This window comes from Meles meles, chromosome 20 (genome assembly GCF_922984935.1).
Source record: "Meles meles chromosome 20, mMelMel3.1 paternal haplotype, whole genome shotgun sequence".
NCBI classification, from domain to species: Eukaryota; Metazoa; Chordata; class Mammalia; order Carnivora; family Mustelidae; genus Meles; species Meles meles.
Genome location: NC_060085.1, coordinates 55,292,370 through 55,319,767, shown reverse-complemented (window position 1 = coordinate 55,319,767; position 27,398 = coordinate 55,292,370). Strand labels below are relative to the sequence as shown.

The following is a 27,398-nucleotide window of genomic DNA, read 5'->3' as shown; positions in this document are numbered from 1 at the left end:
AGGTCAAAAGGCAGACAACCAATAATTCCGAAATATTTCAGTAAAAGAGCAGCTTCCCTTAATGAGCATCTACTATGTACTGGGTGCTTTACAGCTGTCTCATGTGGTCTTTAACAAAATTCTGTAAGGATGCACTTTCGTCCTCACTGTACTGATGAGAAAACAGGCCCAGAGAGATGACTTGCCCAAGTCACCCAGCTAGAAAAGAGCCTAGCTAGGATTCAAACCCAGGTCTGATTCCAAAGCCCAAGAATGCCTCTCTCCTTGGCTGTGTTGCCTCTGGAGTGGGTCATGATTCCATTTCCCTGAACACTTCGAGTTGTCTCCAATGAGTTCTGAGAGAGAAGACCTTTTAGGCAATTTAGGACATGACCAGACCCTAAGCATGTCTTTAAATGGAGGGAGTCACCTCTTCAGAACATGAAATCATGTGCCTCTTCTCCGCTCTCCAGTAGCAATCTGGCTGCCCAATGCCCACCAGATGTGCACAATTACTCATCCCTGCACCCCATCACCTGGCACAGGCCCTAACAAACCAGGCACTAACACACACAAACAGGTCTTCTGTACCTAGAGGCTGCCAGAAGCTCCTCACAGTAGACCACAGGGAATTTTCTATCACGAGGGGGTCCATAAAAGGTTAAGAATACAATTTTGAAGGGATCTGGCACATTGTATGCAAACTGAGACAACTGTAGATGACAAAATGAAAGCAGGCCAGCTCTCCCTCCCCTTCGAGCACCTACATGGTAATAAACTGACATTTCCTGAAGGGTCTTACTAGGCTGTACTCCTCACCGTGCCAGCAGGACTCAGGCCCTAATTGGTCTAAATTTGTGAGGACTTACTTTACACTACTACTTGGGTTTGGAGCCCAGTGTTCTCTCTTTAGCTCTCATTTAAATTTCTACAGCCTCTGTTAGTTCCAAGAACCCAAGAAAACCTGAGACTGCATCCTTTGCTGGGTGAGAGCCAGGAAGAAGCCTGCCTCTGGTTATATCGTGGTAGGTATGGAAGCTAAGAACCATCCCGGGAAGAACAGAATTGGCCGGTGGCAGAAGGGTCCTCAGAACTAGCGCCTCTCCTCTGGGAAGGAAGCCATTATCTCTAGAAAGGTCTGGTGCTTCCCTTTGCAGTCTGCTCTGCCTCAGAGCTGCTCTGCTGGGCCCCGATGCCAAATGCTAAAGTATCACCCACCTCCATGCCTCTGCACATGTTGTGACCTCTGCCAGGAATGCTGTTTCTTCTCCTCCTCTTCCCTTGCCCCATTCTTACTAATCTCCCTCCTCTTGGCTTAGGTTCACTTCCTCCAGGAAGTCCTCTTGGTCCTCTTAGTTTTTCCCTTAAGACAACTGGGCTACACCTGCTTGTTCATTGACTATGAGCTCTTCAGGGGCAGGGATACCATCTTGCTCACCACTATGTCCCAAGGCCTCAGCAGAGGGCCTGACACACAGAAGGGATTTGTTGAATGAAGGAATGACCCAATGAAGTCTCAGCTGGGATGAACAGCCAGATACCCCAGCTGGGATGAAGCTGCTACAAGCTCACAACTGCACAAAGGTCCTGGAGCAGAGCTCAGTTGTTACAGAAAAGAAACAAAGAGCCCAGCTCCAAAGTGGTTTGGGCAAACTGACACTGAGCTGGGGCCCTGACTGTCCAGGTAGAGTTGAGTTTGGGGTCTTTCCCTGTGAGCACCTGATAGAAATGAGAGGCCCTAAAAAGACTGTAAGGGACGATGAGTTCCCTTAAAACCACTGACCGTGGTATGGGGAAGAGATGAGATGAAGGATTGATAGCTGACCAAGGCAGAGCCTAGCAGAGGATTCTTACCAGACTTTCCTCAGAGACAAAGAATGTGCCGAGCACTCAGCACAAATGTGGGGGAAAGGGGTGCCCAGTGTGGATCGCAGGGCTCTTGAGATGGTAAAGAACTGCGAAATGTTCTGCCCATGGAAAATTGGTTGGAAGCCTCCACGCAGGGCAGAACAGCTGACACTCATCTGTGCCAAGTGCTTTTCCAATAGTAACTCATTTAATCCTCACATCCCCACCAAGTAGGTACTATTATCGCCCCTACTTTAAGAGAAGGAAGCTGAAGCACAGAGGCAAGTAAACAACTCGCCAAGGCCACACAGTAGAGCTGGGGTGTGGGGCCAGTGGTCTGCCTTCTCCAAGTTAGAGGGTGTGGGGGATCAGAGGCTAAGAGCACAGGCTCTGGAGCCAGCCCATCTGGTCTGGTCCTTGTCTTATTTAATATTTGTGGGATCTCTGTGTTTAGTGCCTCAGTTTCCTTATCTGTAAAATGGGGAGTAAATAAATAAAGGAGTAAATAAATTGATACAATAAAGCCTTCAGCACATTTCCTGGTAAATAGTAAGTCCTCAATAAAGGTTGGTTATCAGTATTATCCTCCTGGCTTATCAGCACAGGATAAGCTCACCCTGTAGGTGCTTAATCAACATTTGTTGAGTGATTGAGGATACACAAAATGAGGAGGTTGATAACAAACTACCACCTGTTCCCCATTATCAGGAGATAGATTTAAAATGGTTTAACCAAAAAAATCAGGGAGTGACTAAAAAGAACTATTTGGGTCTCTGGAGATCAAGCCTATGCTCGTTCGTTTTGATAGAGAAGGAAACTGAGAACCAGAGAGAGAAAGTAAATAGCTCAAGGTCACATAGCAATTCAGTGGCAGGGCCAAAAGACCTCAGGCCTTTGGTTAGAGATGAGGCTTCACCCACCTAGAATGGAACATCCACCCTTGATCACTTTATTTTTATATTTTGTAAGATTTTGCTTATTCATTTGAGAGAATGAGAGAGAGAGAGAGAGCACATGGAGGCGGGGAGGAGCAGAGGGAGAGGGAGAAGCAGGCTCCCCGCTGAGCAGGGAGCCCAATGCCGGCTTGTTCCTTTGACTCTGGGAATCATGACCTAAGCCAAAAGCAGACACTTAACAGACTGAGCCACCCAGGTGCCCCCACCCCTGATCATTTTAGAGATAACTCTTTGTCTGGCTAACCTGGAGTCTGCCTGAATTTTACAAACATAAAGCCAGGGCCTAGAAAGACCCATTCTAGCTCTCGCTCACTAATTCAGAAGCCCACAGCTTACAACAGGTCAAAGGGTAGCTAATTGAAGAAAATCAAAGTCCCAAACTTTTTCTCCAAGAAGGAGACCTGAATTTCTTGGCAAGTCATCCTGTCCAGTGGGTTTACTTTCCATCCAGAGGTCTGCTGCTCTGTAAGATGTGCTCAGGGCCCTTAGCTCAGTAGGCAGCACCCCCACCTGGCCCCCATATCCGGACCATCTTACCGTGTAACGCTGAATGGCATGGTAGCCATGGTACAGCTCGGCCAAGTGCTGGAAGTGGCGAAACTTGTCAAGCATCACGTCCTTCTGGGCAGGGTCTGAGGTATGCAGTGGGTGGGAGGGGGGGGAGGAAGGGTGGGAGGTGGGTCAAGCCATGTCTACAAGAGAAAGGCAATGGCAACACTGCCAGCTCTCCCCCAGTATCAAGACCTGTGCCAGGGAGACTGGCAGAGAGACGCAGTGATGTGGAAAGGTGCTGCTTAGGAGCTGGGACTGCCCCAGGACAGGGAAAGTCTCAGATGGGCAGAGCATGTGGCCATGAAAAGTCTGAGTACATTTCTTGCAAGCTCTCCCAGATCTGACACTACAGCCTATCAGGTCATTCCAGTGGGGAGCACCAGCATGAAAAGGGTGATCACTGGTGTGCAGACATACCAGAGGAGCCTGGCGTGGAGGATGAGCACATGTCAGCTTTACTCATCTCACCTCCAGCCTCTTCCCTCTGTGCCAGGCCTTATCCAAAGCACAGACCACTGGCCAGAACAGAAATATGACACCTTACACCTGGACCAAACAGTTTCCAGATCATAACCACAGCTTCTGTGAGCGTCACAGAAGCCTTACAAAGAAAGTAGGATAGGATTATCTCCAATGCCACATATGGGGAGGTAGAGTTTAGGAAGAAATTGTGACTTGTTACAAGTCACCTAGCTGCCTCCAATTCCAGTGTTTTTCCCACTCCGGCATGCTGGCCTTAGTCCAGTGAAGAACATCTCCGTGTCCCCTCTGCTTCCAGAACTCCCTCAGTGCATCATGGGAAGTCTCGAGAAAGCAACAGAAACGATTTTCCTGCCTGGAATGAGTGAGAATCTGGAGTGTGTTACTGTAAAGTGATCTCTTTCTCATCTTTCCATTTAATTAAATTTTTTTTTTAAAAAGTGCTCACCTGGGTCTAGTTATAGGCTCCCAGGTAGCAGGGGAGAAAGATGTTCTGAATTAGCAACACAGGGCAGGACCTCCCAACCATAACCCCAGGATGGCCCTCATCCCATCATTAAACTTATGGGCAAACTGGAAAAAGATGACACACCAGATTATGCCGCTGCAAGACAGGGTTACGGACAATACACCCAATAAACAAGCCCAGGGCTTTAATTAAAACGTCCCAGCTCCTTCGATGTTTATCTTGGTGCCAGAGCAGGGCTGGGGAAAACAAGCAGCCTGGCTGATGTTTACTTACCTTGAGCTATATCGAGGCACTGCATGGACAGCATCCAGTAATAATAGGCAGCGTCATTAAATCTGCTCTCTACCACGGCATTGTGTGTGAGCTGCTCTAGCACCCGGACCGCTTCCTGCTGCCGCCCGGCCTTGTGGAATGCTGCAGGAGCACAAAAACACAGAGTTTGGGGAGTGGGATGGAAATGTGCAGGGGCTGCTGTAGAAGTAGGACACTCTCTACGAGCATCTGCAGCACTTCGTTGCTGGGATGCGCCTCTCAGGCCGAAGGCTATAAATAACGGAGGCTACATCCTGAAAAAAGTGCAGTGAGACACATTCCTTTCTGGCTGGGAAAAGGCAACTGACTTCGGAAAAGCACGGCAGAAAGAAAACCTCAGCGCCAAACTGCAGGGCAAAGTCTGAGGATGGCAACAGTGAGGTCTCACCCTCACCCCATTCCGGGCCGGGACAAAGCTTTGTGACATCCAGCGTGACACTAGTAGCACCTGACAACTGAACAGGTTTGGGGGCTTACAAAGTGCTTTTACTGCTGAGTCCTCATTGGATGGTCACAACAGACTTATGAAGGAAGTAAAGTGGCAAACCCAAGGTTACAGAACCTAGCCCCATTCAAGTCCTCCAACAGTCTTCAACTGCGTGCTTTTTAATGACAACCTTGAAAAATATGGCTCGACTCTAGCAACCAAACATTTGTGAACACATGCAAAAACAAAACAAAAAAAACCCCTCTCAATAATTCTTATATCCATTTAACAGAAATTTCCTGAATCTTGACTATGTGGCCAGATCCTCAGGAAGTTGGGGGCTGCCAGGGAGGCATGTCTAGCTGTGACACTTGCTCACATGTGAGCCCTCCGATGATCCAAATCCTCTGCTTTAGAGAAGGAAAAGGTCTGGCCTTTGTTCCAAATCTCATCTCCAATCTCTTGTCTGAGTACCAAGTTACTATGGCGATGGATTCTTGGAAGGGCAGACACAGACAGATGGATAGGTTGATGTGTTTTGCCCAAACATGCACATACTTCAGCAACTGGGTGCTCTGGAAATGCTAAAGCAGAAGAGAACATGCTGTCTTTCAATGGGGGCTTTTAGCTGAGGAGCTCCAACAGGGAGACATTTGTTCCGCAATGTGTCCGGAGGTGGCAACTGTTACCATATAGAGGTGTAAATGAGATGCTATGGAATACGACACACCCAGCTTCAATTAGAAGACTTCCTAAGGAGGCAGTAAGACCTAGTCACAAGAATCAGGTTCCCAGGCAGACAGATCCTGGTCCAACCCTGGCTCTGCCATTCTCTCTGGCTTTGTGACTTTGCAGGGCACAGTTAGCCTCGGTGTCTCTGCAGGGCTGCTGGCGAGGTTCTGGGTTATGTAGTTAAGTGCCCAGCTAGTGCCTGACACAGAGAAGGCAGTCACATTTTAAAATTGCTATTACCAGTTAAAGCTCTATGCTTCCTTTTGCTCCTATCTCGGATATTGCCATATGTGGGGTGCAGCCCACTTAACCGGTAGAAATGCCAAGGAGGACACCTGTTTATCTGAGCCAAATTACTGTTTGCGGTAGAGGAAAGTGGCAGGTGACACCATGCCGGACACCCTGTGGGAGTTTTCATATTTTGTCCCCACCCCAGCCTGGCTCAAATTCCTACTTGCTTGCTATGGGACTTCAGGCAAATCCCTTTACCTCCTCCAACCTCAGCTTTCTCATCTCGAAAACAGTACCAAGATCACAGGGCTACTGTGAGAATTAAGTGGGAATCTATATTTTGAGTGCACAGTGCTTTGCTCAGAGAAGAGACAGAACCTGCCTGAGGTCCGGAGGCAAGTGAGTGATGGACCCAGGTGTGTCCAACTCCAAAGCTCATGTTCTTTCCATTGCTCCCCAGTCTTTCACCAGGAAACACATCACATTAACCAGGATGAAGTCATCCATCTTCAGACCTGTAATGGGAGGGGCTTGGCAGCCTTCCTAAAATGTGGGTCTTGGCAATACCATCTCCTGCTCCTTCTGCAATGTGCCAGTCTGTGTGACCTACCTTTCTGGGCTTCCTCAAAACGATCATTCTCTGCTAGCCACTGAGCGTAGGGCACATAGATGTCATCCTTAAATTCGGGATGCTTCTCACCCAAAGCAAAGGCCTGGAGGAAGGAGCAAATGCATTCTTAAAAAAGCAGCCCCCACAGCCCCCATGAAAACATGGCACTTGGCTGAATCCAGTAGGGATGTGTCATATTTTGCCAGGCTGACAACTCAGAGGGGGAGAGTGCCTCCCCCTACCACCACCCCCAGAAACGCAAAAACAAATCAGCTCTTTGAAAACAAAAGGCAATTAACAGCAATATGCAAGCGACTGGATTCAATAACAACACAGTCTGTTTCTGGACCACAGAAGCAGCCCAGAATCGGAAACATTTTATTTTGAGGGTTTGCGTAGGCTCCTGTAGCGCTGCAAACAGATTTCTTTTAATTGCAGATGACACCTAAGGAAACAGAATTGACATTATCACCATCACTGCTTATTAGCTGTCAAAGATGACTGTGGACTTGGTGCTGTATGGGACCTAGTCACTACTTTATCTAAGCCCCAGAATCAACTGTCAGGCCAGGAGAAGTGGAAATGAGTCACGGGGGACAGTATGTGGCAATAGGGAGAAAGTTTGCCTGATGCATGGTAAGGAATGAGTATTTCTAAGATGCTCTAATTTATGCTGCTTCACAAATCTCCTAATAAATTTATCCTGAGAAGCCATTATTGCCTCTGTCCTTGGCCCCACCTCTTCTCATCAGTAACCTTGTCACCTCACCAAATGGAGCCAGTCAGAGGGCAGAGAAGAGTCAGACAGCTTTATTCAGAAAAGGTCTTGCTGTGGCTCTGTAAACTAGACCTCAGCGGGTGGACGGGTGGGTGGGGTGGGGTGAGGACCATGGGTGCAGCCCCTGATCCTCTCAGGAAATGAGTCCAGGTTAGAGGGAAGAAGAGAAGTAGCTGTCCCTGAAATGGCTCTGGCAGCCTGCACCTGGAGAGTATGGGTGACATTTTCTGTCAAATGGCACCCAGCAGGTTTTGAATGTTACACAAGTGTGTCTCCATGTCAGAGATCTATCAGCCTGTAGGGCTGGTCACAAGCAGCTCAGACCAACAGCAGGCACAGGGCTGTCCTACTAACTCACATCCCTGGTGTCTATCACAGGGCCAGCATGAAGCCAGCAGTGCATATTTTCTGAGTGAATGAATGAACGAACGAATAAATAAATGGGCCTCTAACACCCTGGCTCAGAAAATTCAACGGTTAATCTCCTAATTGCCAGGCCAACGTTCATTCTCATGCGGGCAGCTGCTCTCCATCCAAAGCCCAAAAAGCACCCTGTGGTCCAGGGCTCACGTGGGGCCCTCTACCCCACGAGGCATGCTCTGCCCTCACCTCATCCCAGCGCTGGGTCTCCACATGCAGCTGAACCAAGGATTTCAGGTCACCGATCTTCAGGTAGGTTTCAGCAGCATAGCCAGGGTTATCCAGCTTCTTGAAGTAGTAAGCACACATCAGGAGTGGCTCCCGCTCAGCCTTGTCCAGTTTACGTGCAATGTCAATTAACCTGGAGAGGTAAAAGCATGGGGAGGAGGTAGACTCCTATAACAGGAACCTGATGGAAGAAAGCAGCGTGGGCTTTTGGGTCTTCTTGAGGGCAGGCTCCATGTTGATTCATGTTGATGACCCCCCCAAAGCTCAATATGGTGCCATGGCCCCTGGTGGTTATTAAATGAGTGAATATATAATCCAGAGACATTGCCCAGTGACCAAGAGTAGTTGCCTGCTAAAGGACACTGTCTCCCCCACTTTGTGTGTGCCTTTCACAGAGTCACTATCTATCCAGCAGTATCTGGGGATAGAAACAAACATCTACTGATCACCTACTGGTACCAAGCACAGCACCATGAGCTTTCACTGCCCTAACAGGCACTATTATTCTCATTTTACAGATGAGAGGGCTAAAGGCTAGGTAGAGGTGAAGTGCCTGCTCAAGATTTTGCAGCCAGGAAGTGGCAAAATGCTCTTTCCACACCGTTTCAGGAATTCTCATAGGAAAGCATGGGTAGAGGTGTGAGAATTCTTCAGCTGACAGGACTTTAGAGGAAGAGGCATGTGTGGAGCCTGCTCTGACCTCTGGAAGAAAGATCTCTTGGAAATCTTGGCTGTCCCTCTCTTGCTGGTCAAGGTGCTGACCACAGGGGAGGTGGGGTGGTGCCACAGGGACCACTGGGACTCACCACTTCTTCCCAGTGGTAACTGGCCCTACCACTACTCGTAGGGACATGGGGCGGGAGTGGATGAAGCATGCTTGTTCCCTCTGGTCACGATGGGTTTTTGGAGTAAAACCAGCTCTCTCAGGGGAAAGGGGCTCTACCCAGCTTGCTCTTTGTGAAAAAAGAAGGAGAAGCAGCTGTAACAGCCCTGTCTCAGACACAGGCAAGCTCAGGGAGGGCCTGTCAATCTGCACTTAGAATAATAATGGCATCTAAAAATAACATTTCTCAGCAGAGAAAGAACACATTTTTAGGGAAAGGTGGCACGTCAACCCCTTAGAGCCCCCCCAGCCCCACCCATCAAACCAAATGTCCCTGGAGAAGAGGCACCTTTTATAGCTAGACATGGGAAAAGGATGAACATGCTTAAATATCTCTTTCCTGAACTAGTTAGGTATCTCCAGGGTAACCTGATACATGTCAGTTGCAAATGAAAGTGACATGAAAAACCAGAGGGGAGAGAGCAGGGCCACAAATCTGCCTGGCTCTCTCCTATATCACTCCTTTCGTGAAAAAGAATAATTGCGGGGGCGGGACAAGATCTGTATCTTCAAGAACCTTCATTCTTGTACAGGAGAAACATGGGGTGGTAGGTCATATACATATGGCATGTATGTGAGGGGCATATATGGCAACTACATGGTGGGGTTCAGGGAAGTGACTTAGTTATTAACCAGCCCTTTCCTTCCCCAGGTTCTGCCTAGGCCACCACTACCTACGGACCACAGTGTGGCTTTCAGAATGACCAATAGCCTGTAGGGCTCAGATTGAGCGACCCTCAGGAGCTCACCTCACCTGTTCTTTGCTGGCTATGGCAGTGTGCACCTGTATGTGCACACACACATACTCACATACACGTGCACATGTGCATGAGTGTGTGAAGTCTACTTTCCTTGACTGTGGGAGGAGGAGGCCTTCCCCCTGGAGGTCTGATGCTCTAAGAGTCTCAAAACTGAGGCTCTCTGGGCAGCCCCACTGCATGCCCGCCTCTCTTCTGGGCAACTCCTGGTTTGTGCTGTCCTTTTGGCCTCATGCCCATCCCCTTCCTACCACCCTCTACTTCTTAAAATTCACCGCTCTTCATGCAAAGACCACATCCATGGTTCCTCCCATGAGAATTCCTGTCTCCTTCCCTGGTGTGCTTTAGAAGCATTCTTTTTCTATTTTAGTTCCTACCATTACACATTAGGGGCCCTGGAATCAGCCAGGTCAGTTTGAAGCTCAGCTCCATGGTTTCCCAGCTGTTTTGCCCTGTGTGATCACCTGGTCCTTGAGCCTTGGTTTCCTCATTTGGAAGCTGGACATGGAAACACCACAGCTTAGGGTGTGGGGGAGAATCAAATGCCTGTAAGATATCACAATGTCTGGCTCCTACAGAAGGCTCAGTGAATGGCAGCTCTAATGCCTGGGTACCTCCCCCTATTTTTCCCCAACTGCTGACCCCTTCCCCAGGGATTCACTAAGCCACTCAAAGGCAGTGACTGCCTTGTTCAATCTCTGTGTCTCCCAAAAACCTAGTTACTATTACATTTGGATTATGTATTTAGAGAAACATTTTCCCCCTTGTCAGTCAAAACCAAGAGCTGACATGACATGACATGCTGCCAAACGCTTCTTGGGGCAGGGACTGAAAACCCACATGTCAACCCAGCCATGGTCGCCGCTGATCTCTATGGCCTTGACGTGCTCTCCTGCTGAGATGTACATCTCCACAGCAGCTTTAGGCTCATTGGTATTTCTAGCCCAGTCAGCCTGTTTGGTGATTAGCATCTTTGTTTCTTTGGGGTCTCCAGATCCAAGGAAATCCTGAGGAAGCACAACAAACAAAAACACTCCGGATTAGAACTTCCTGCTGCCAGCATTACGTCAGGCTGCCGAAAGCTGGAGCAAGGAAGGGCTCTGTTTGGCTGAAGTAGGTGTTCAGGATGCAGGAGTGAGCCCATCACTGTATGGTTGACTGGGGGGCAGTCCCAGGTGTCAGGGAGGAGTGTTCATAGGCTGCCCGACAGGTGCTCTTTGGGAGTATGGGACAGTGTCAAGGACCACAGCCCTGAACGTTTCCTGCCCCTCCCACTAACAGACATTTGTTCTTCAGCTAAACAATACTTTCCGGACTCTTTGGAGTACTGTACACAAACTCTGCAGTGTTGAAGTTTTATGATCAGGTTACTTTGTCTCTCTCTCTCATACAGTCAGATATATGTGTGACTATTCCCATATAGTGACTCTACGATCTGGTTGCCTAATTTTGAATATCCAGGCCTACAATCTTTATTCAGATAATAGGGATGATACCACATGCCTCAGAGTGAGGCTAAGCATGTGGTCCCATAAACCTAAATGGACGTGCCACCACACGAGAAGTACTGTTCACATCTGTTTTCTGATTCTGTTCACATTCTGTTACCTGAACTTAGGGCATCATCCCATTTGCTTCTCCCCCCATTATATGCCTAGAGCAGATAAGGACCACAAGTGTTCTTGGTTAGTTACTTTCCAACTGGATGATATCAAATCCTGTTCTGATATTGGGTCTGTAGAGGTGGGGCAGCAGGAGGCCATGGGGGGGTGGTGAGATGGGGGGAAGAGGCCCAGAGAGAACTGGGAAGGAAGAGGTAATAGGGGGCTTCCCTGACTGGCATTCCATGGCTGGCATCCCTGGGTTAGCCCTTGAATGCTTGAGAAACAGCTTCAGAAAATCACCTCTTTTCAGGATATAGTTACCCCAAATAAATACATGGGAGTTTGCCATAGTTGAGGAAGCTTTGGTGCTGACATTTTTAAAGGTGGGGCTTTTCAAAAAGGGAAATTAAGAGTGCTTAGAGCCCAGATCTACATTACTAGTTAGAAGTGGTTTGTCTTAGGAATAATGTGCCCCGCAGAGAGTGCACTGTGTCAACCTCACAAAGTATAAAAAAAGCATTCCTTTCCCCATGATTAGCACTCATTTGTCAGGAAAGTACAGTCAATGTATGCTAAAAACCCACTTGAACAATTAGCTCTCTTTTTTTCCATTTGCTTTCAGGGTAATTGTGTAGCCCCTAAAATAATATATTAGATGGCCTAAGACAACCAACTGTTGTAAGGGGAGGAAAGGGCACCATTTACCCTGATGCTGGGGAGCCAATAAAAGACAGGACCATCTCGCTGGTCTCTGGTCTCCCCGGAGTTCACACAGAGGAAGAAACTTAGAAAGCATGCACTGACAATCTGAAGATGCCTAGTTTAGACCATTACAGACACAGCCTTTATTCTTTTGGCAACTAGTACAACATATACTGTTTATGCAAGTGCAAAGCTGGAAACTCTGCTAACCTGGTTGGTTAAATGAGGCTAGCAGCCAGAGAAAACTGGCATCATAAGAGAACAGAAATGTCCTTCACAGTGAGTGCTCAATGGACTCGGGGTGACTATAGTGAGAAGGGTCAGAGGCCGTGAGCAAGCCATAAATTTGGGTCATCAACAAGGAGACCAGCCAGACACACAGCTTACAGGCTAGAAGGAGCCACCTCCAGCCCAATAGCCCAACTCAGGGAGCTCTGACCTAATTGAAGCTGAGTCTAAATGATTCCTTCGAGGCTCAGCAAACTGGGTTTTCAAGGGTTCTTTGGTTCCATGAAGCTAATTTACATGTTATCTGGTGCCATGGCAAAGACTGTGTCCTGGAGTGGACAGAAAAAAGGCTGTGCTGAGTGATGAATGAGACTAAACAGTGTTCTCATGCTTGGTGATTTTGATAAGGACATACTACATAAGAGTTAAGAGCATTATAATTCCCTTTATCACCATATAAACATGTCACTTATCCGGAAAGCATACAATTTATTTGTACGTGGGAATGTAATTTAAAAATTTTCTGAAAACCAGATTGAATCTTGGGAAGCAATTTTCAAGTAAACAAAAACATGCCATGTTAATAAGCACTGTATTCCCCCCCGCCCCCCAACATAATGTGTATGTACACATTTCCTCAAAGTCAGACTATTGCGGGGGGGGGGGGGGATTGAAACAGAACCAAACTACTTGGAATTGTGATCAAAAACTAAAACCAAAACAACCCCCAGAATATTTACCTTCATAGAGAGGCAGACCAGATGGAGTGTGTAAGTGGGCTGCATTTCTGGATGGGAGACTGTGGGTGCACAAAGCCCACCCGAGGTATGAGGAGGGGCCTCAGTGTAGGGAGAGGAGTGGGGCTCACTGGGGAGAAGTCTCAAGACTAGCCACTCTGTGGTCACACTTAGCTCCTCTCATTTTCTCAGCCTTTCTATAGTTTGGCCTTTGCAAAGGGCTTCCTCATACATCATTTTGTGCAATTCTCAGAACTGAGCTGAGTTAGAGCTATGTCAACCTCTGAGAAGAAAATGGAAGCTCAACAAAGTGAAGAGGCCAGGAAGGACCCACAGGAAGGATCAGGACTCACAACAGCTCACCAAAGGCGAAGGTGAGCACCGCAGCTGCCTACTGGGAGGTTTCAGAGGCTCCAGGAAAGGCTGCTGGTTCTGAAGAACCACCACATCTTGCCATTCCTAATGCCCAAATTCCACTCCTAGGGATTCAATCCTTTAGTTAGGTTTTGTCCTAGTTTAAAAGTTGTTATCCCCAGGAAAAGACACACTGATTTAGCTGTTCTCGGTATGAATGCAGTGTTAAATAGCGTGTGTACGTGTGCATGCGCATGCGCATGGTGGGAGTATCAGGAGAGGGTAAAAAAGTGGAAGAGGACAAAGTGGGGGAACCTCAAGCACTCGGATCTGGGGGATGGGGTGAAGGAACCATCAAGGTGAAGACACAGGCTAGGACCAAGGTGCTCATTTAGGTATTAATGACCAGAAACTCTGTATCACATCACAGTCACGGAGACGCAACATTCAGCCCCGTGATCTCACAAGTGGAAGATAAAAGCATAGCCATCTTTGGGAACAAAAAAGGAGAAAAAAAATGGGGAAGATTTTCTATCGTGAACTTGTGAGCTAGATAATTACCATTAATAGCCACTAATTGGTTGTGGCTGATGACTCACTTAATAACATTCTGAAGCCTATCCTGACAGTACCGGGAAAGGCAGGTTAACAAAGGCATCTCTGCAGAAGGAAGAGCCTGGTTGCTCAGTGCACCCAAGACTCTTTTCACCTTTCATTAGGCTGAACTACAAATGGTTTGATGGCTGGGCTCCCTAGTGGGACTTGTTCTCCCACAAACCATCAGGAGGCTGCTCTAGGCAAATCCCTGTCATGTACCCAGATCTGCTGGGGACTAACCTTAACAGAGGATCTGCAAATGTAAGGGAAATCACCACCACCATCCACACAGATGCACCCCGGGGGGACAGGAAGCACACTGTGCTAGTACTGGAAAGAAGGGACTCTGTCATGGTGTCTCCAAGAGCCTACTACCAATCAGAGAGCCGACCCTTAGGAAACCTTGGGTGAAGTAAACCATATTGTCCCATATAACAATGGTAGAACCAACTTGTGCCTGAGAATACTGATTCTCAGTGGCTTCTACAAACGTTTGAGAGAATTTGTGGGAGAAAGACCTGAAGCCCTGAACCCTGAACACTTAATGAAAGGATCATGCTGGTTCAGGCTCACTCTTCAGATAGCCCATCCAGCTCTGTCACTGACAAAGGTCTGAACTGTCACACTCTCTTGTCCCCCTGATGTCAGCCTAACAGGTGAGCTTTAGGTCAGCTTGAACCAGTGGCCATTGATGGTTCCTTTGTTTGCCAGTTTGCCCAAACCCTTTCTAACAAGACAGTTGCCATTTTCCATCCATATCACTTCTTGGGGTAAACATCCTGGGAAGCACAGTGTTAGAACATTGGTGGGTTCCGTGTTGCAGCTTGGGCCCAGGATGTGGCTGGATTACCTTGGCATACTCAAACATCCGGAGGTCGGTGTACATGTCCAGCGCGAGGTTCTCGTGTCCACTCCTCTTATACAGTTTGGCAGCTTCATGGAACTTCCCCTGGTAGGAAAACACATCTGCCAGAAACAGGTCATTGTTGGTCTCTCCCCGCTTCTTCCTCTCCTGGAAAAATTAGAAGCACAGGAAATAGCCTCTGCAGCCATGGCAGGAAGCAGCCTTTACAAAGGTTAGATGTTGCTATTTCAAGTTAAGCCCCTGGGCCTTTCTGCTGCAATCTCCATTTGGCTCCTGGGCTGTTGTGTCTCTCACCTAGGTTTCTGGTGGGAATGCCTGACAACAAAAGCAGATTTTTTTCCCCAGATGAGTAAAGATCAAAAGAAATGCAAACTTTTGTTTGTTTAATGGAAATTCCTCAGGGCTGCTTTCTTGTATATTCTTCCAAGGAAACAACTATATAGTTAGGATTGTGTGAATTTTTCGTAAGATTTAGTTATTTTAGAGAGCAAGAGCGTGCATGCATGCAAGTGGGGAGGGGCGGGGAGAGAGAGAGAAAGAGAATCTCAAGCAGACTCCCCGCTAAGCAGGGAGCCAGACGCAGGGCTCTATCTCACTGTCCATGAGATCATGACCTGAGCTGAAATCAGAAGTTGGGTCCTTAACCAACTGAGCCACCCAGGTGCCCTTACATGGTATGCATTATCCACTTGTTGGTGGCCCCTAAGCTCCCAAGATCTCTCATGTCCCCAGGCCTGGTTTAGCCGAGCTGTGACCCATGATAATGCAGACAAGCAAAAGCTTAGGGTCTCTTCCCAAGGAGACTAACAAAACAGGATAATGAGTCTTCATGCGTCCCTGTCTCTAAAGAGGAGGTGAGTCACATGCTGAGCATCCACTAGGTGCTGGGTATGTACCTCCCACAAGGACCCAAGTGTGAGTGGTACCACCCAAGTGTCACACTGAAAGAAGCTGAGATTCAGAAGAGAAGCAGGTGAGTGAGGATCATACAGAGCCGGCATTTGGATTCAGTCTGTCTGACTCTAGATGCTCTTTGTACCACATACCACCACCTGTGGAAACAAGTGACAGTCCCCAACAACATACCTGCATGCACATACACACAGATGAGCTGCACTGAAGGTGAAGAGAAGGAACTGGCATACTCTTTCCTTCCATGTTAGGGAACATTCATTAGTCTACAGCTCAAGTATTTGTAAACACTCAATAGCACCCAATCTCTCATCCCCAGCAGTTTCCTTTTGCTTGTTTTCTAGCAAGTGTATCACAGTGGAGGAAGATGAGACATTGAATCAAACTCCCAGACAAGCTGGTGAAGTTTTAACAGCTGGAGGCAACATGCTTTCCCACTGACAGAAATAATTTTTTAAAAACTCAAAAAATCCCAAAAAAGCAGTAACACCCCCCCCCATAGTTTAGATTAATCAGTCAAAACCACCTAATTCCTAATTACAGGGAGTGAATCAAAATCTTGCAGCGAGATTAAAAAAACAGGTTTCACTAGGCATGGAATTTAGGCGTAGGCCACAGAATACCACCATGATCAGTAGAAACGATTTACATATATTCAATATGTATGTAGCCATATGGGCAGATTCTCTTCCTCCTGCTATCAGTATAGTTACATCTCCCCTACCCCAAAGGAGCCTAGCCAGGAACCTTGGTTCTCTGGAATAATGCCAAATGCCCAGAAGCTACCAAGGCCTCAGCACAGCCAAAATGGATTATCACTTGAAAGCAATTTGCTCTTTTTCAAAAGACAATTCTTACAAGTTTGAGCAACTACCTAGCTAATAGCACACCAGAAGAACTAGTAAGACAGGACCTCAGTTAAGACATGATAAATGGTGAGCGGTGGTCTTCACAGAGGTCAGTTACTTTTACATAGAGAACATGTTCCATGGCTTCAGGTTAAACCCTAAAACCAGACCAGTCAATTCCCAAATGCCAGCCCCTGAGAGTAAGCAGTGCTGGGCATTACCAGTAGACGGCTCTTCACACATGCATGTAAGTAAGCAACGGAAGTTACAGATGCTCCCTATGGCAGTACTGGGGAGAGGGCAGGTGGGGAGGGTGTGCATCAGAAGCAAATTCTTAGATAGCAATATGGCCTCAAGTAAAGATAGCCTGAGCTTGGGAATTAGACAGAACTGGCCTTGAGTTCCAACCAAGCTTTTGCCTATGGACCCTTGGGGATGCGACATAGCCTTTCTAAGCCTTAATTTCATTATGTATCAAATAGGAATAAGACAGTATTTGTGCTCCATTAAGTCAGTGTGAGGATTTAAAATACAGCTGACCCTTGCACAACGTGAGTTTTAGGGGCACTGACCCCCCCACAGTTGAAAATCGAGGCATAACTTTGGGCTCCCCCAAATTTAACTACTAATAGCTTGCTGTTGAATAGAAGACTTACTGATAACATAACAAGTTGATTAACACAGATTTTATGTGTTGCATGTATTATATACCACATTCTTACAATAAAGTAAGCTAGAGAAAAGAAGATATGTATTTTTTAAAAGATTTTATTTTAAAGTAATCTCTACTCCCAATGTGGGGCTCAAACTTACAACCCCAACATCAAGAGTCACCTGCTCTACTGATTGAGCCAGCCAGGTGCCCCAAGAAAATATTAAGAAAATCAAATAGGATGCCTGGGTGGCTCAGTCAGTTAAGCATCTGCCTTCGGCTCAGGTCATGATCCCAGGGTCCTGGGATGGAGCCCCATAACGGGCTCCCTGCTCTGCGGGCGGGGGCGGTTGCTTCTCCCTCTCCCTCTGCCTGCTGCTCTCCCTCCTTGTGTGCTCTCTCTCTGTGTGTGTGTGTCAAATAAATAAATAAAATCTTTAAAAAGAAAAGAAAATCATATAGAAGAGAAAATACATTTACAGTACTGCTATATTTATCAAAAACAATCCACGAATAGGTGGACATATGCAGTTCAAACCCACGTTGTTCCAGGGTTAACTGCAGTGTACGCACTGATCATGCATGGGACAGAGAGCAGGCACTCAACAAGTGGCGACTGTTACTCAGCTGAGCAGTCTGTGAGCTCCTGCAGGCCTCTCTTCCACTCACCTCTGCCCACGAGACTCAGTACAAGGCTTGGCCCAGGACAGGTGTTTATTATTCTGAACTGAATTACAGGGACAAGACATTTGCTGATTTCCTCCCTGATTCCATATGGGAATTCAAATGTATCTCACATTCCCTTAGCCTCACAATAAATCTGTTCAGGAGAAAAAATATGTACGCCTTTTTACAGACAGTCACAGGAATTAAGAGTATTGTCTACAGTTACCCAGCAAATGGTGCTCACAGAACCAGCCTCTTTAGCCCACCCCAGTCCACATGCGCCCTCCCCAGGTCCCATTGCCGTGGGTGGGGAGCAGATCATGTGCATTTGCAAAATGCTTCCTACACTGGCATATTGTTAGATGGTAACCACCTAAAAACCACTGCAGGGGTGAAAACCAGTTGCTGAGAACCTATTTAGTCCTCTCAGCAACTCTGGGAAATCGACCCATTTTACAGAAAACAAAACTCGGAGAGATTAGGTATCCACCAGCCTCGCCTGCCCCACTACCAAGTGACAAACTGCACTCCTTGCTTCCATGTGCTATCTCCCTGCCCCACAGCATTCTGTACCCCCAGAGCAAGGCTGTGGCCAAATGCCCAGACTCCAGTGGGCCCTAGTTATGTGTCTTTAAGGCTCTCATCTGCTAGAAGAGCTCCCTATAAGCCACTGATAGTAAGTCTGCGATTTCTTGAGAAGGAACAACATTTTGTCTTTTACCTCAATGCTGTTGATGAGCTCTAAATATCGGAGGTCTTGTACTCTGGTGAAGGCCTACATGGGAAGAAATAAAAGAATGAAATCAGCTGCTTTCTGGGCTTCAAAAGTAGGTGATTGGCTGGGGGTGGGAAGTCGAGCTTTAGAAAGTGAGCCATAAAGAGGGAAAAGAAGCAAGCATTGATTAATCGCCATGTGTTCAGGAGGGTTATACCACCCAGTGAGGCACGGCTTTATCCCTGGGATTAGTCCACACAAAGAACAGCAAAGAAGTCCTGGTTGCATCAATCACTTTGGGATTAGGTAAAACAAAACTATGATACTGCAGTCTGTGATGTGGCCTGCTTGGAGCACTCTCTATGCAAAAGAGAAGAACAGGGCTGTCTGATGCTCTGAGGCAGTGTCATCAGAGTGGGAGTGGGGAAGATGTACTGACTGAGCAGAGGCGGCTATACATCTTGGTGACTGGGACGGAAAGCAGGAGACAGCGATGCTTACCAACAGTGCATAAATACAAGGCAACCAGAGCCCACAGTACCAGCACAGAGGAAGAGGAGGAGGGGAAAGCTGAGAAGGAGTAAAGATGGTTTCTGGATGGGAGGGGGAGGTTAGGGAATAAATCACTCCACGTCCCTGGAAGGCAAACTCTTACGTAAATCTTAAAAGTGTGGCTCTTGCCTTGGACTCACAGTAAAGCTAAAGACTTTAACCCATGGGCTGCTAGAAGTTTCTAGGCAGCCTTTCTCAGGAAGATTGGTGTTAGTTAAGTCTCCTTTGATGCTTTCTAACTCTGCAAGGGGTTTAGAGGAACATAACCCACCATGTCAGGCTGATCTTCATGTGGCTTTGCTGTCAATGTTTCTACCCAGGTGTGCTGCTTTACAATGTCCTATTTGAAATGGGCTGGCACACGCCTAGAGGAAGCAGCAGGTCTAGGAGTCCCTGAATATGAAATGTTGAAGAACCACCCTGGTCACTTGCAGTCTACTTTGCTGCATGACATCCCCCATCCCCAAAAGACTTGAGGAAATGAGCAGGTCATCTGGCCTCCGGCTACCTCACAGACGACCCAATGTGACTTCATCCTGCAGGGCAGCCATCCTGTCAGGGACTGGGGATCCAGAGGTGAATACGACCTGTCCCCCGCCCCATTCAGGGGTCCATGTTCTCAAAGGGGAGGCAGGTAGACTAAACAGATCATTGAATCTCTGTGAGCTAAGAGTATGAACTAGATACCCCGAAGAACACCAATTCACTCTCTGAGCACAGGTAGTGGCAGAGGCCAGATTAAGAAGAGCATCACAGAGTAGGAACCGACAAATGGGTATTTCTGAAGAGGAATTTCTGAAAGGGTAAGGTAGGCATCACATGAGCAAAGGAAGGCCAAGAGTACTTGTGTTCCCTGATGGAGGTCTTATAAGCTATCTTCTAGATTTGGGCTTCCTGAAAGCAAAAGGAAAGGGGAAACCTGGAATATCTGGCAGAGGGGCAGAGAGGAAAGGAGCATTCCAGGTGTCATTCCTAGCTCTGAGATTTTCCAGCTGAGGACCCCTGAACCTATTTCTTCCCTGTCTCTAGGCTCCCGATGTCTGCCTTATGGAAAGGGGCAAACGAGCTATGCCTCCTCCAAGTTCTAGTTCTGCTCTGCTAGGATTCTAGGATTTGACACTTGGAGAAATCTGTTTCTGAGTTCCTTCGACCCTCACACATTCTGCAGAGTCAGGGGTGCCCTGGTCAGCGTGGTCAGAGTCACGAGGCCCATGAATAACCTCAGCAGAGGGAAGTGTGGGAACAGGGAAGCATCTGCAGTTCTGCTCGCCACAGCCGTCCTGGGCACTAAGCAGCGCTCCCCTGCCATCTAGTGGGAACACCAGTTTATTGTTGGAACCACTCTACCTTCCGTGTGCCTGAGTGACTTGGCAAAGCAGAAAAAGAAAGGCTGGGGATTTGGAATTTGGATAAAATAATCAAGCTCTCGTCTATGGTCAAAATCTTGTGGCTTTAACACAATAATTTCTATTCTCAGGGAGTGTTTGGGGAATACATGCTGGGAATTAGAGTTAAGCAAATGAAGGGTTATTCCAGTTTTGTTTTGATCCATTCAAACATTTGCTGAGTACTCAACCCCAAGCTGGCTGAAATAAGCTCAGATAGGTGTTTAGTTCTTGGGTGTGAGGAGATGACAGTCTCTAAGGAAGACTTTAAATTTCATTCCAGGCTGAAAACAAATAAAACATAGTCAAGGAATACTTTGTTATTCTTCATTCCTCCTGGCATTTTGGTGGGGGAGGGGGCAGGCGAGGGAAGCTCCCTCCCTAGAATGCTTCCTCCCACCTCTGAATTCTTACAGCCCTCCTCTATGACCAGTTTTCTGATGCGCAGTTAACATAAGAATATAATTAAGTAACAGCAATTTTACTTGTTTTAATAACAGCTAGCATATGTATAACCGTTGCTAGTTCTGGAAGCCCTTTTACAATGTGGTAGTTAAGCTTAATGACCCTGTGTCAGGAAGACAGGGCAGTATTTTCACCATCCCCACTGCAGACGTGGGAGGATGGAGTCTATAAGAGAAGTGGCTGGCATGGAGTCGTCCAGTCTATATACAGAAGAGCTGGTATCTGGCCTTGGTTTCTCTCTCATGCCTAAAGTCTTGACCTAGCATAGGGTGGGCATCACACACCCCTGCAATTCCTTCCCTGCACGCTCAGTAATATAAGCAAAAGAGTCTATGATCAACTGTCTCTGGGAGATAAAGAGAGAAGGGAGAAATAGGGGAAAGAGAGTTGAAGGCCATTCCTTTCCTCCACCTCAGGTTCTAGATGAAAACCCAACTAAGAGCTGGGCTTTTCCTGATGTGTGGCAAGGGGTCCAATGTTGTCAGCCAGTTTCTGTAGTTTTAATATACTGGCCAGGAAATGACACCATGATGAAGCCCTGAAGACACTGCTGTCAGAATCAGAGAGCTCGACCATCTCTTTGATCGTACCTAGCAGGGTACAAAGAAACACAGTGCTGTGTAATAAATGGCTAATACCAGTAAGTGCTCATACCAATAATAAAAGCTACCCTTTATTGCATCCCTATTATGTGCCATGCTTTCAGCTAGGTCCTCTACCTAATGACAGCTAATAAGGGTGACAGCTAGAATCTATCAGATGTTTCTCCTGTATCAGGCTTTACAGACATTACCACATTAGACCCTTACAACTTTGTAAGGATGGGGTCAATCATCATTCTAATTTTATAAATGAGCAACCCTGGAAATGAGTTATTGGCCCAGACTCAGGAGGTAGCTGAGCTGACATCTGAACCCAGGCCAGTCTATCCCCAGAGCTCACTACACCACGTGTCTGCCTCTTCTTATGTCACCTGGAGTCCCTTTTGCCTCCTCAAGGGACCCTCCGAGGGTCAGATTCCAGCTCAGGCTGACTAGATGCTTACCTTCTTTGCTGTTTCAAACTCTAATCCTTCTAAAGCTTCCATAGCCAACTCACGCCAGTCAGTGTCTGTCACTCCCAAGCAAGCAATCTGGTAGGCTTCTTTGAACATTTTCCTATCCAGGTACTGGTACATCGGAGCAGACTGCAGGATTTCATCAAAAGGAAAGAATTGTTTTCAGAGCAATGGAAAGAAACAGATTCACGCAAAGCCTGACTCCAGATGTGTGTCACTGACTCAATTATAAATGCCCACAGAGAAGCACCATAAAGATTAATCAGTGCTCTTCTCACGCCACACACACCATGTGCCTTCCAGTCACAACCCCCTTTCATAACCAAAACGTAGCGTTCAGCAGCACAAACTTTCTATCTGTCCTTCAGTCTACCACCAGCTTTCCCCACCTCCAGGTCTGCTTTACCACAAGATACCACCCGTTTCTAGAATGCCCTTGCTCCCCCTCACCCTCTGGGAAATACCTATTGGGCTCTGAAGGCCCTGTTAAAATGTCACTTCCTCTGGAAAGTCTTCACTGATCCTCAAGGAAAGGAGTCTGAGTTTCTCTGCCTTTTATCCAGATCTCAGTTGTGCTCTAATTAAAGCCCGTCTCCCCAAGTATGGGAACAACCTGAGGGTAGTGGTGGGGTTGTACTAACCTCCCCCAGCAGGCTCTCAGTCTAAGTTTGCTGGAGGAAGGAACAACCTTACTTTGCTGGAGGAAGGAAGGGATTTAAGGATGGCCTCTTAGAAAGGGCTGAGAAACCATCTTACCCAAGAAACCCAAGTGATTTGCTCCAGGTTACCCAGAAAGGCACACCTGTCTGAGTTCCCTGGAGCTGGGAACCTTCTTGCCGTCCCTCCTTCCAGATGGGGCTGCCTCACTGTGATACCTGTGAATGGTTCCTAATAACTTCTCTTCTTAGGTTCATACACTCCTTTTGGATCTGTCCCAACAGGTCTGTGTTGCAGGTTATCAGTCCCTGATTATAGTCTGAGGACATAGAAGTGGCACAGGGAAGACCTGGGCTGGAGCCTGGAGTCAGCTGACTCTGGGTTTTGAGCACTTTCCTGGCACTTGGGTATGGGGTATGTGTATGTGCGCATACATGAGAACAAGTCTGATCTGGGTCTGGCATCTTGAATAACCCAAGGCCCTACCCTTGTTTTAGGCCAGTATGCTGAAGGGAACTGAATCTCTCCCAGACAGTAGAGATCAATCAACCAGTACCTCATGCTAATGGTTCCCAAATGTGAAGCTGGGAGTGCTATTTTCTCCATTTGGGGCCTTTATCTTTGAACTTTCCTGTCTCATTTTTTTTTTTTTTTTAATTTGACAGAGAGAGATCGCAAGTAGGCAGAGAGGCAGGCAGAGAGAGTGAGAGGGAAGCAGGCTCCCCGCTGAGCAGAGAGCCCGACGCGGGACTCGATCCCAGGACCCTGAGACCACGACCCGAGCCGAAGGCAGCGGCCTAAACCACCGAGCCACCCAGGCGCCCCTCCTGTCTCATTTCTTAGCTTTTGAGTTGAAGGATTTCTTCTTCTTCCTTAGGCCATTCTGCCCTCTTACAGCAAGATGTGGCTGCTTCGGAGTGCTCATCTTTTCTCCCACACCATTCCACCTACCCTTCCTTCATTTAGTGGGATAGCAGGGTATGGACAGGGAAAAAGCTGACCAGGCCTAAACTCAGCCACATCCTAGCTGTGTACTTTTTTTTTGGGTAAACTGATTAACTTCTGTTTAAATGCCCTGACCGGCTCGCAGGATACCTGAGGCAAACAAGAGACATGCTCAGTACCTCCACTGTATTTTCTCAGCACCAACTCCTTGCCATCTCCCCAACTCTCCAAGACTTGTTCCTACCCCCAACTTTCCCTCTGTTTGAAACAACCTCCCTGCTCCTCTCTGCCTTCCCAGACCTTTCAGGGCTCAGATCAAGTGTCACCATCTCCTGGAAGCTTTCTCAAACTCCCCACGCACAATGAGCTTTCCTTTCTGAACTCTTTTAGTGAGCACCCTCAGTTCCAATTTAGTTCTGTTTTGTAGTGTTTACTGCTTCACAATGGCTAATAACAGTAGGAATTGGGCCAGACAAAACCTGAAAGATAGGTTTATTTAACTGCATAGAAAAGAAGTAAGTGCCCAAAGAGTGAAAGGAGTTGCTCAAGATCACAGCTGGTTCAGGCGGCAGAGTCAGAACTCAAAGCCAGTGCTCTTTTCCCTAAACTGCACAACTTCTTGCCATGCTGAATGCCCTGTGAGGCTGGAACAGGGACTTGGACAAGCACATCAGAATCGAGGATATGATGAATGGTTAACATTTGGGCTTGCTTGGGAGGCACAATCTGAGAGTGGGAGTTTTAAAAATATCCTAACTGAACAAATGCCCTCTGAGTTCTACTTTATCTCACTGTTGCATTCCAAGCATGAAGTCACCAACCGCCCGAGAAGCCTGACTAGGGCTTGCCGCCCTACTTGGCAGCTCTGACAAACCAGTTCTTGCACAAGATGATGTAAATTTCGAAAGGAAACCGAAATCCCCAGAGTGGTTCTGATGCTTTCTCCCTCCTCTCTAAGCCAAAACCACAGGATGGCTGGAGGCAGAGGCAACAGATAAATAGCCTTTGTCTTAGGCTGCCTCTCCTAACCCTTGGCAGTTCTGACCCTGCTGCATCAGCAGGATGGGCTTGGTGAAGCCATGGGTGGGGGGGTGGGGGGGCTGGACGGGGACTCTGGCTTCTGAATTGTAAGGGCTTGGCAGAGGAAGCCCCAGGCCGCCCCTCTGGCTCCTCTTGGCCTGCCAAAGTCAGGGAGCAGCAAACTGCATTTATCTTTGAGGTCAGGATGGCAGTCTTGGGAGAAAAACTTTTAATCAGCATAGCCTGTTTGGCATGATTAAGGAAGACTGGATTTCTGGTGGATGTGGTGCATGGGTTTGGGATGGGGAGCAGATGAGGACTACAAGGAAACAGTCCAGCAGGAGCTGTTCTTGCCCCTCCTCCTGCTGCCACTTCCACCCACCTCTCTCCCTTCTTTCTTTCTGTTTCTTTTTCCTCAAGTCTGAATTCCACTAACATTTATTGAATAACTGCTCTGTGTCAGGCGCTAATAATTTCTTCACAATGAATAACCAGTACCATCAGCTTAGAGGAAGAAGCGGACCCCAGCCCCAGCCTTTACAAGAAGCCAACTCAGGCTTTCAATGACTATGAAGGTGGGGAGATCCTGGCTGGGCTGAGGACAGAGGATCTCACTGTCCTCCCAGCCCTTCAAACCTTCTCTGAAGCCCCTCAATAAAATGATTCGATGTCCTCCACCCACTCCCAGAAAAATGTAGCTGAAGGGCAATCTAGAAATGTGTCTAAAAATCTCTCAAATGTACATGACCTTTTACCCAAAAATTTCACTTCAAGGAATTCACACCAAGAAGCTAAGGTGGGCTAGGTACAAAGACTTGGCAAGAAAGATGCTATCTATAATAGCAATAAAGCAGTAAGTAGCGAAAATGTCCAACGAAAGGTATTGGTTGAGTAAGCTGTGGAACATCTATGTGATAAGATAAAAAGCAGTCATTAAAAATAATGTGGAGGTGGGGACAGCATGGAGGTGGGTGTGGTTATAATAAAAGGGCAACCCAACATCAGAGATCTCATGAGTTGGTGGCGGTAGTGACATGAACCTATGCAGGTAAAACATTTGTTCTGTAGTTTTGCAAACTGTTAGTAACGGGGAAGCTGGGCAAGTTGTACAAATTATCTCTGTATAATTTCTTACAACTATAGGTCAATCTACAGTCATCTTAGTATTTTTAAAATGCTAGAAGTACACTTATTGACGTGGAGTCATGCTTCCAGTAGATTGCCGAGAGAAAAAGCCACGCTGCTAGTTGACTGCCAATAATTCATACAAAGTGATGGGTCCGCAATATGTAAATGTTAGGTGAAATTGGAAGATGGCAATAAAGGACAGTGATTAAAAATCTCTCTTGTTTGTGGTCCACATTCAGTAAAGGAAGTACAGTAAACCAGGTTTCATTTATAGGAGCAATATTTATAGACAGGAATCACAAAATAATATTTACAGTAGATTCCACTTTTGTTTAAAACGTTCATATAAAATAATTGTGTACTTGTAATTGTATATTCTGTATATATTACATATACATACAGAAAAGGCCTGGGTGGGTATGTTCTAAATGTTTAAGACCGATTCCCTCTTGAGGTTGGGCTTCTGAGGGCTAAGCGTCTCCTTCGTGCTTGTCTCCACTTTATGGCAGTTCCACAGTGAGTATGATTCACTTGGGGAGCAGACAGGCAGCTGGGACAGCTGGGATTAGGCCAGCCCTGAGTTGGGTTGCCAATCTCTGCCCTCCCGTTTGTGGCTCCAGGCCCCCAATACTGTTCTGGCCTCCTACTTGAGGTACTTGTGGTTCCTAAGACCTCAGGCCCCTTCCCCATCCCACCCATATCCTCTTTCTCTCACACACACCACCCCCGCTCCTGCACCCGTACATACACCCAGCCATACTCCCTGCTTTGCTGGCTTACTCCACGCTGCCCCATGCACAGCTCTCAGTGAAACATACTCTGAAGACAGACACCCCTGAATACCCTCCCTGTCCCAACCAGGAAAGGGGGATCAGAAAGAAATGGAGGCTCAGTGAGGTAGAGCTGTTTGCCCAAAGACACACAGGTTGTATAGGGTGGACACAGGGTTTCAGGTTCTAGTCCAGAGTACCTTCCATGACATCATAGCTGCAATTCACCTCTCTTCCCTCTCCCCTCACCATCCAGCCCCCAACTCAATGCATCTGTGAGGGGCCTGGCTTTCCTGGTCTTGCCCTGCCACTCACTGCTGAGAGCTGACAAGCGCCCGGTTACCTGTGGCACCTCCACAGCCGACATGGAGAAGACATGGAGGCAGAAGATCTTGGAGCCATTGTAGCCCACCACAAAGCCCTGTAGCTTCTGCTGGTGCACGGGGAAGGTGCTGGCTTTGATGTTGAGGTAGCCTCCTCCTGAGAAGCAGAGCATGTCCTCACACTGGGTATTCCAGGCCACGCTGTTAGCATTTGGTTCCTGAGAGACAGGGATAGTGAGGACCCTGTGACAACCCCCTGACTTTCGGTACCATTCCTGCACTCAGTCAAGCACTCTTTCTAAAGCCTGAATCACACTAAATCGCTAACAATGGGGGGGGGGGGGGGAGGTGGGAATCAAGGAAATGGGAACTAGAAGAAAAGGATAGAAGCACAGGGGCAAAATCCTCTATGCACTTGTTTATGTTAGAAATGTTTTTAATAAGCATTAGTTTAAAAAAAATTATTATCCCAAATATTAATTAATACCTAGTGAGAAAATGAGGGTATAACAACTATGTATAGAAGATTTAAAGGGATATGTTCCAAAAAATT

The 27,398-nt window shown here is 47.3% G+C and overlaps 1 protein-coding gene across 2 annotated transcripts in view; it reads right to left on the bottom strand.

Moving 5' to 3' along the window:
* IFT122 (intraflagellar transport 122) overlaps positions 1 to 27,398 on the bottom strand; it is a 69,430-nt gene that overhangs the window by 6,854 nt on the left and 35,178 nt on the right. For both annotated transcript variants that reach the window (XM_045991914.1, XM_045991915.1), the window contains exons 14-22: positions 26,866 to 27,063; positions 21,991 to 22,131; positions 18,550 to 18,603; positions 14,736 to 14,897; positions 10,504 to 10,670; positions 7,984 to 8,155; positions 6,597 to 6,699; positions 4,558 to 4,698; positions 3,321 to 3,415 (exon numbers count right to left, since the gene is read on the bottom strand). In XM_045991914.1, the coding sequence (XP_045847870.1) occupies positions 3,321 to 3,415; positions 4,558 to 4,698; positions 6,597 to 6,699; positions 7,984 to 8,155; positions 10,504 to 10,670; positions 14,736 to 14,897; positions 18,550 to 18,603; positions 21,991 to 22,131; positions 26,866 to 27,063 (1,233 nt within the window). The remainder of the gene's footprint in view (positions 1 to 3,320; positions 3,416 to 4,557; positions 4,699 to 6,596; positions 6,700 to 7,983; positions 8,156 to 10,503; positions 10,671 to 14,735; positions 14,898 to 18,549; positions 18,604 to 21,990; positions 22,132 to 26,865; positions 27,064 to 27,398) is intronic.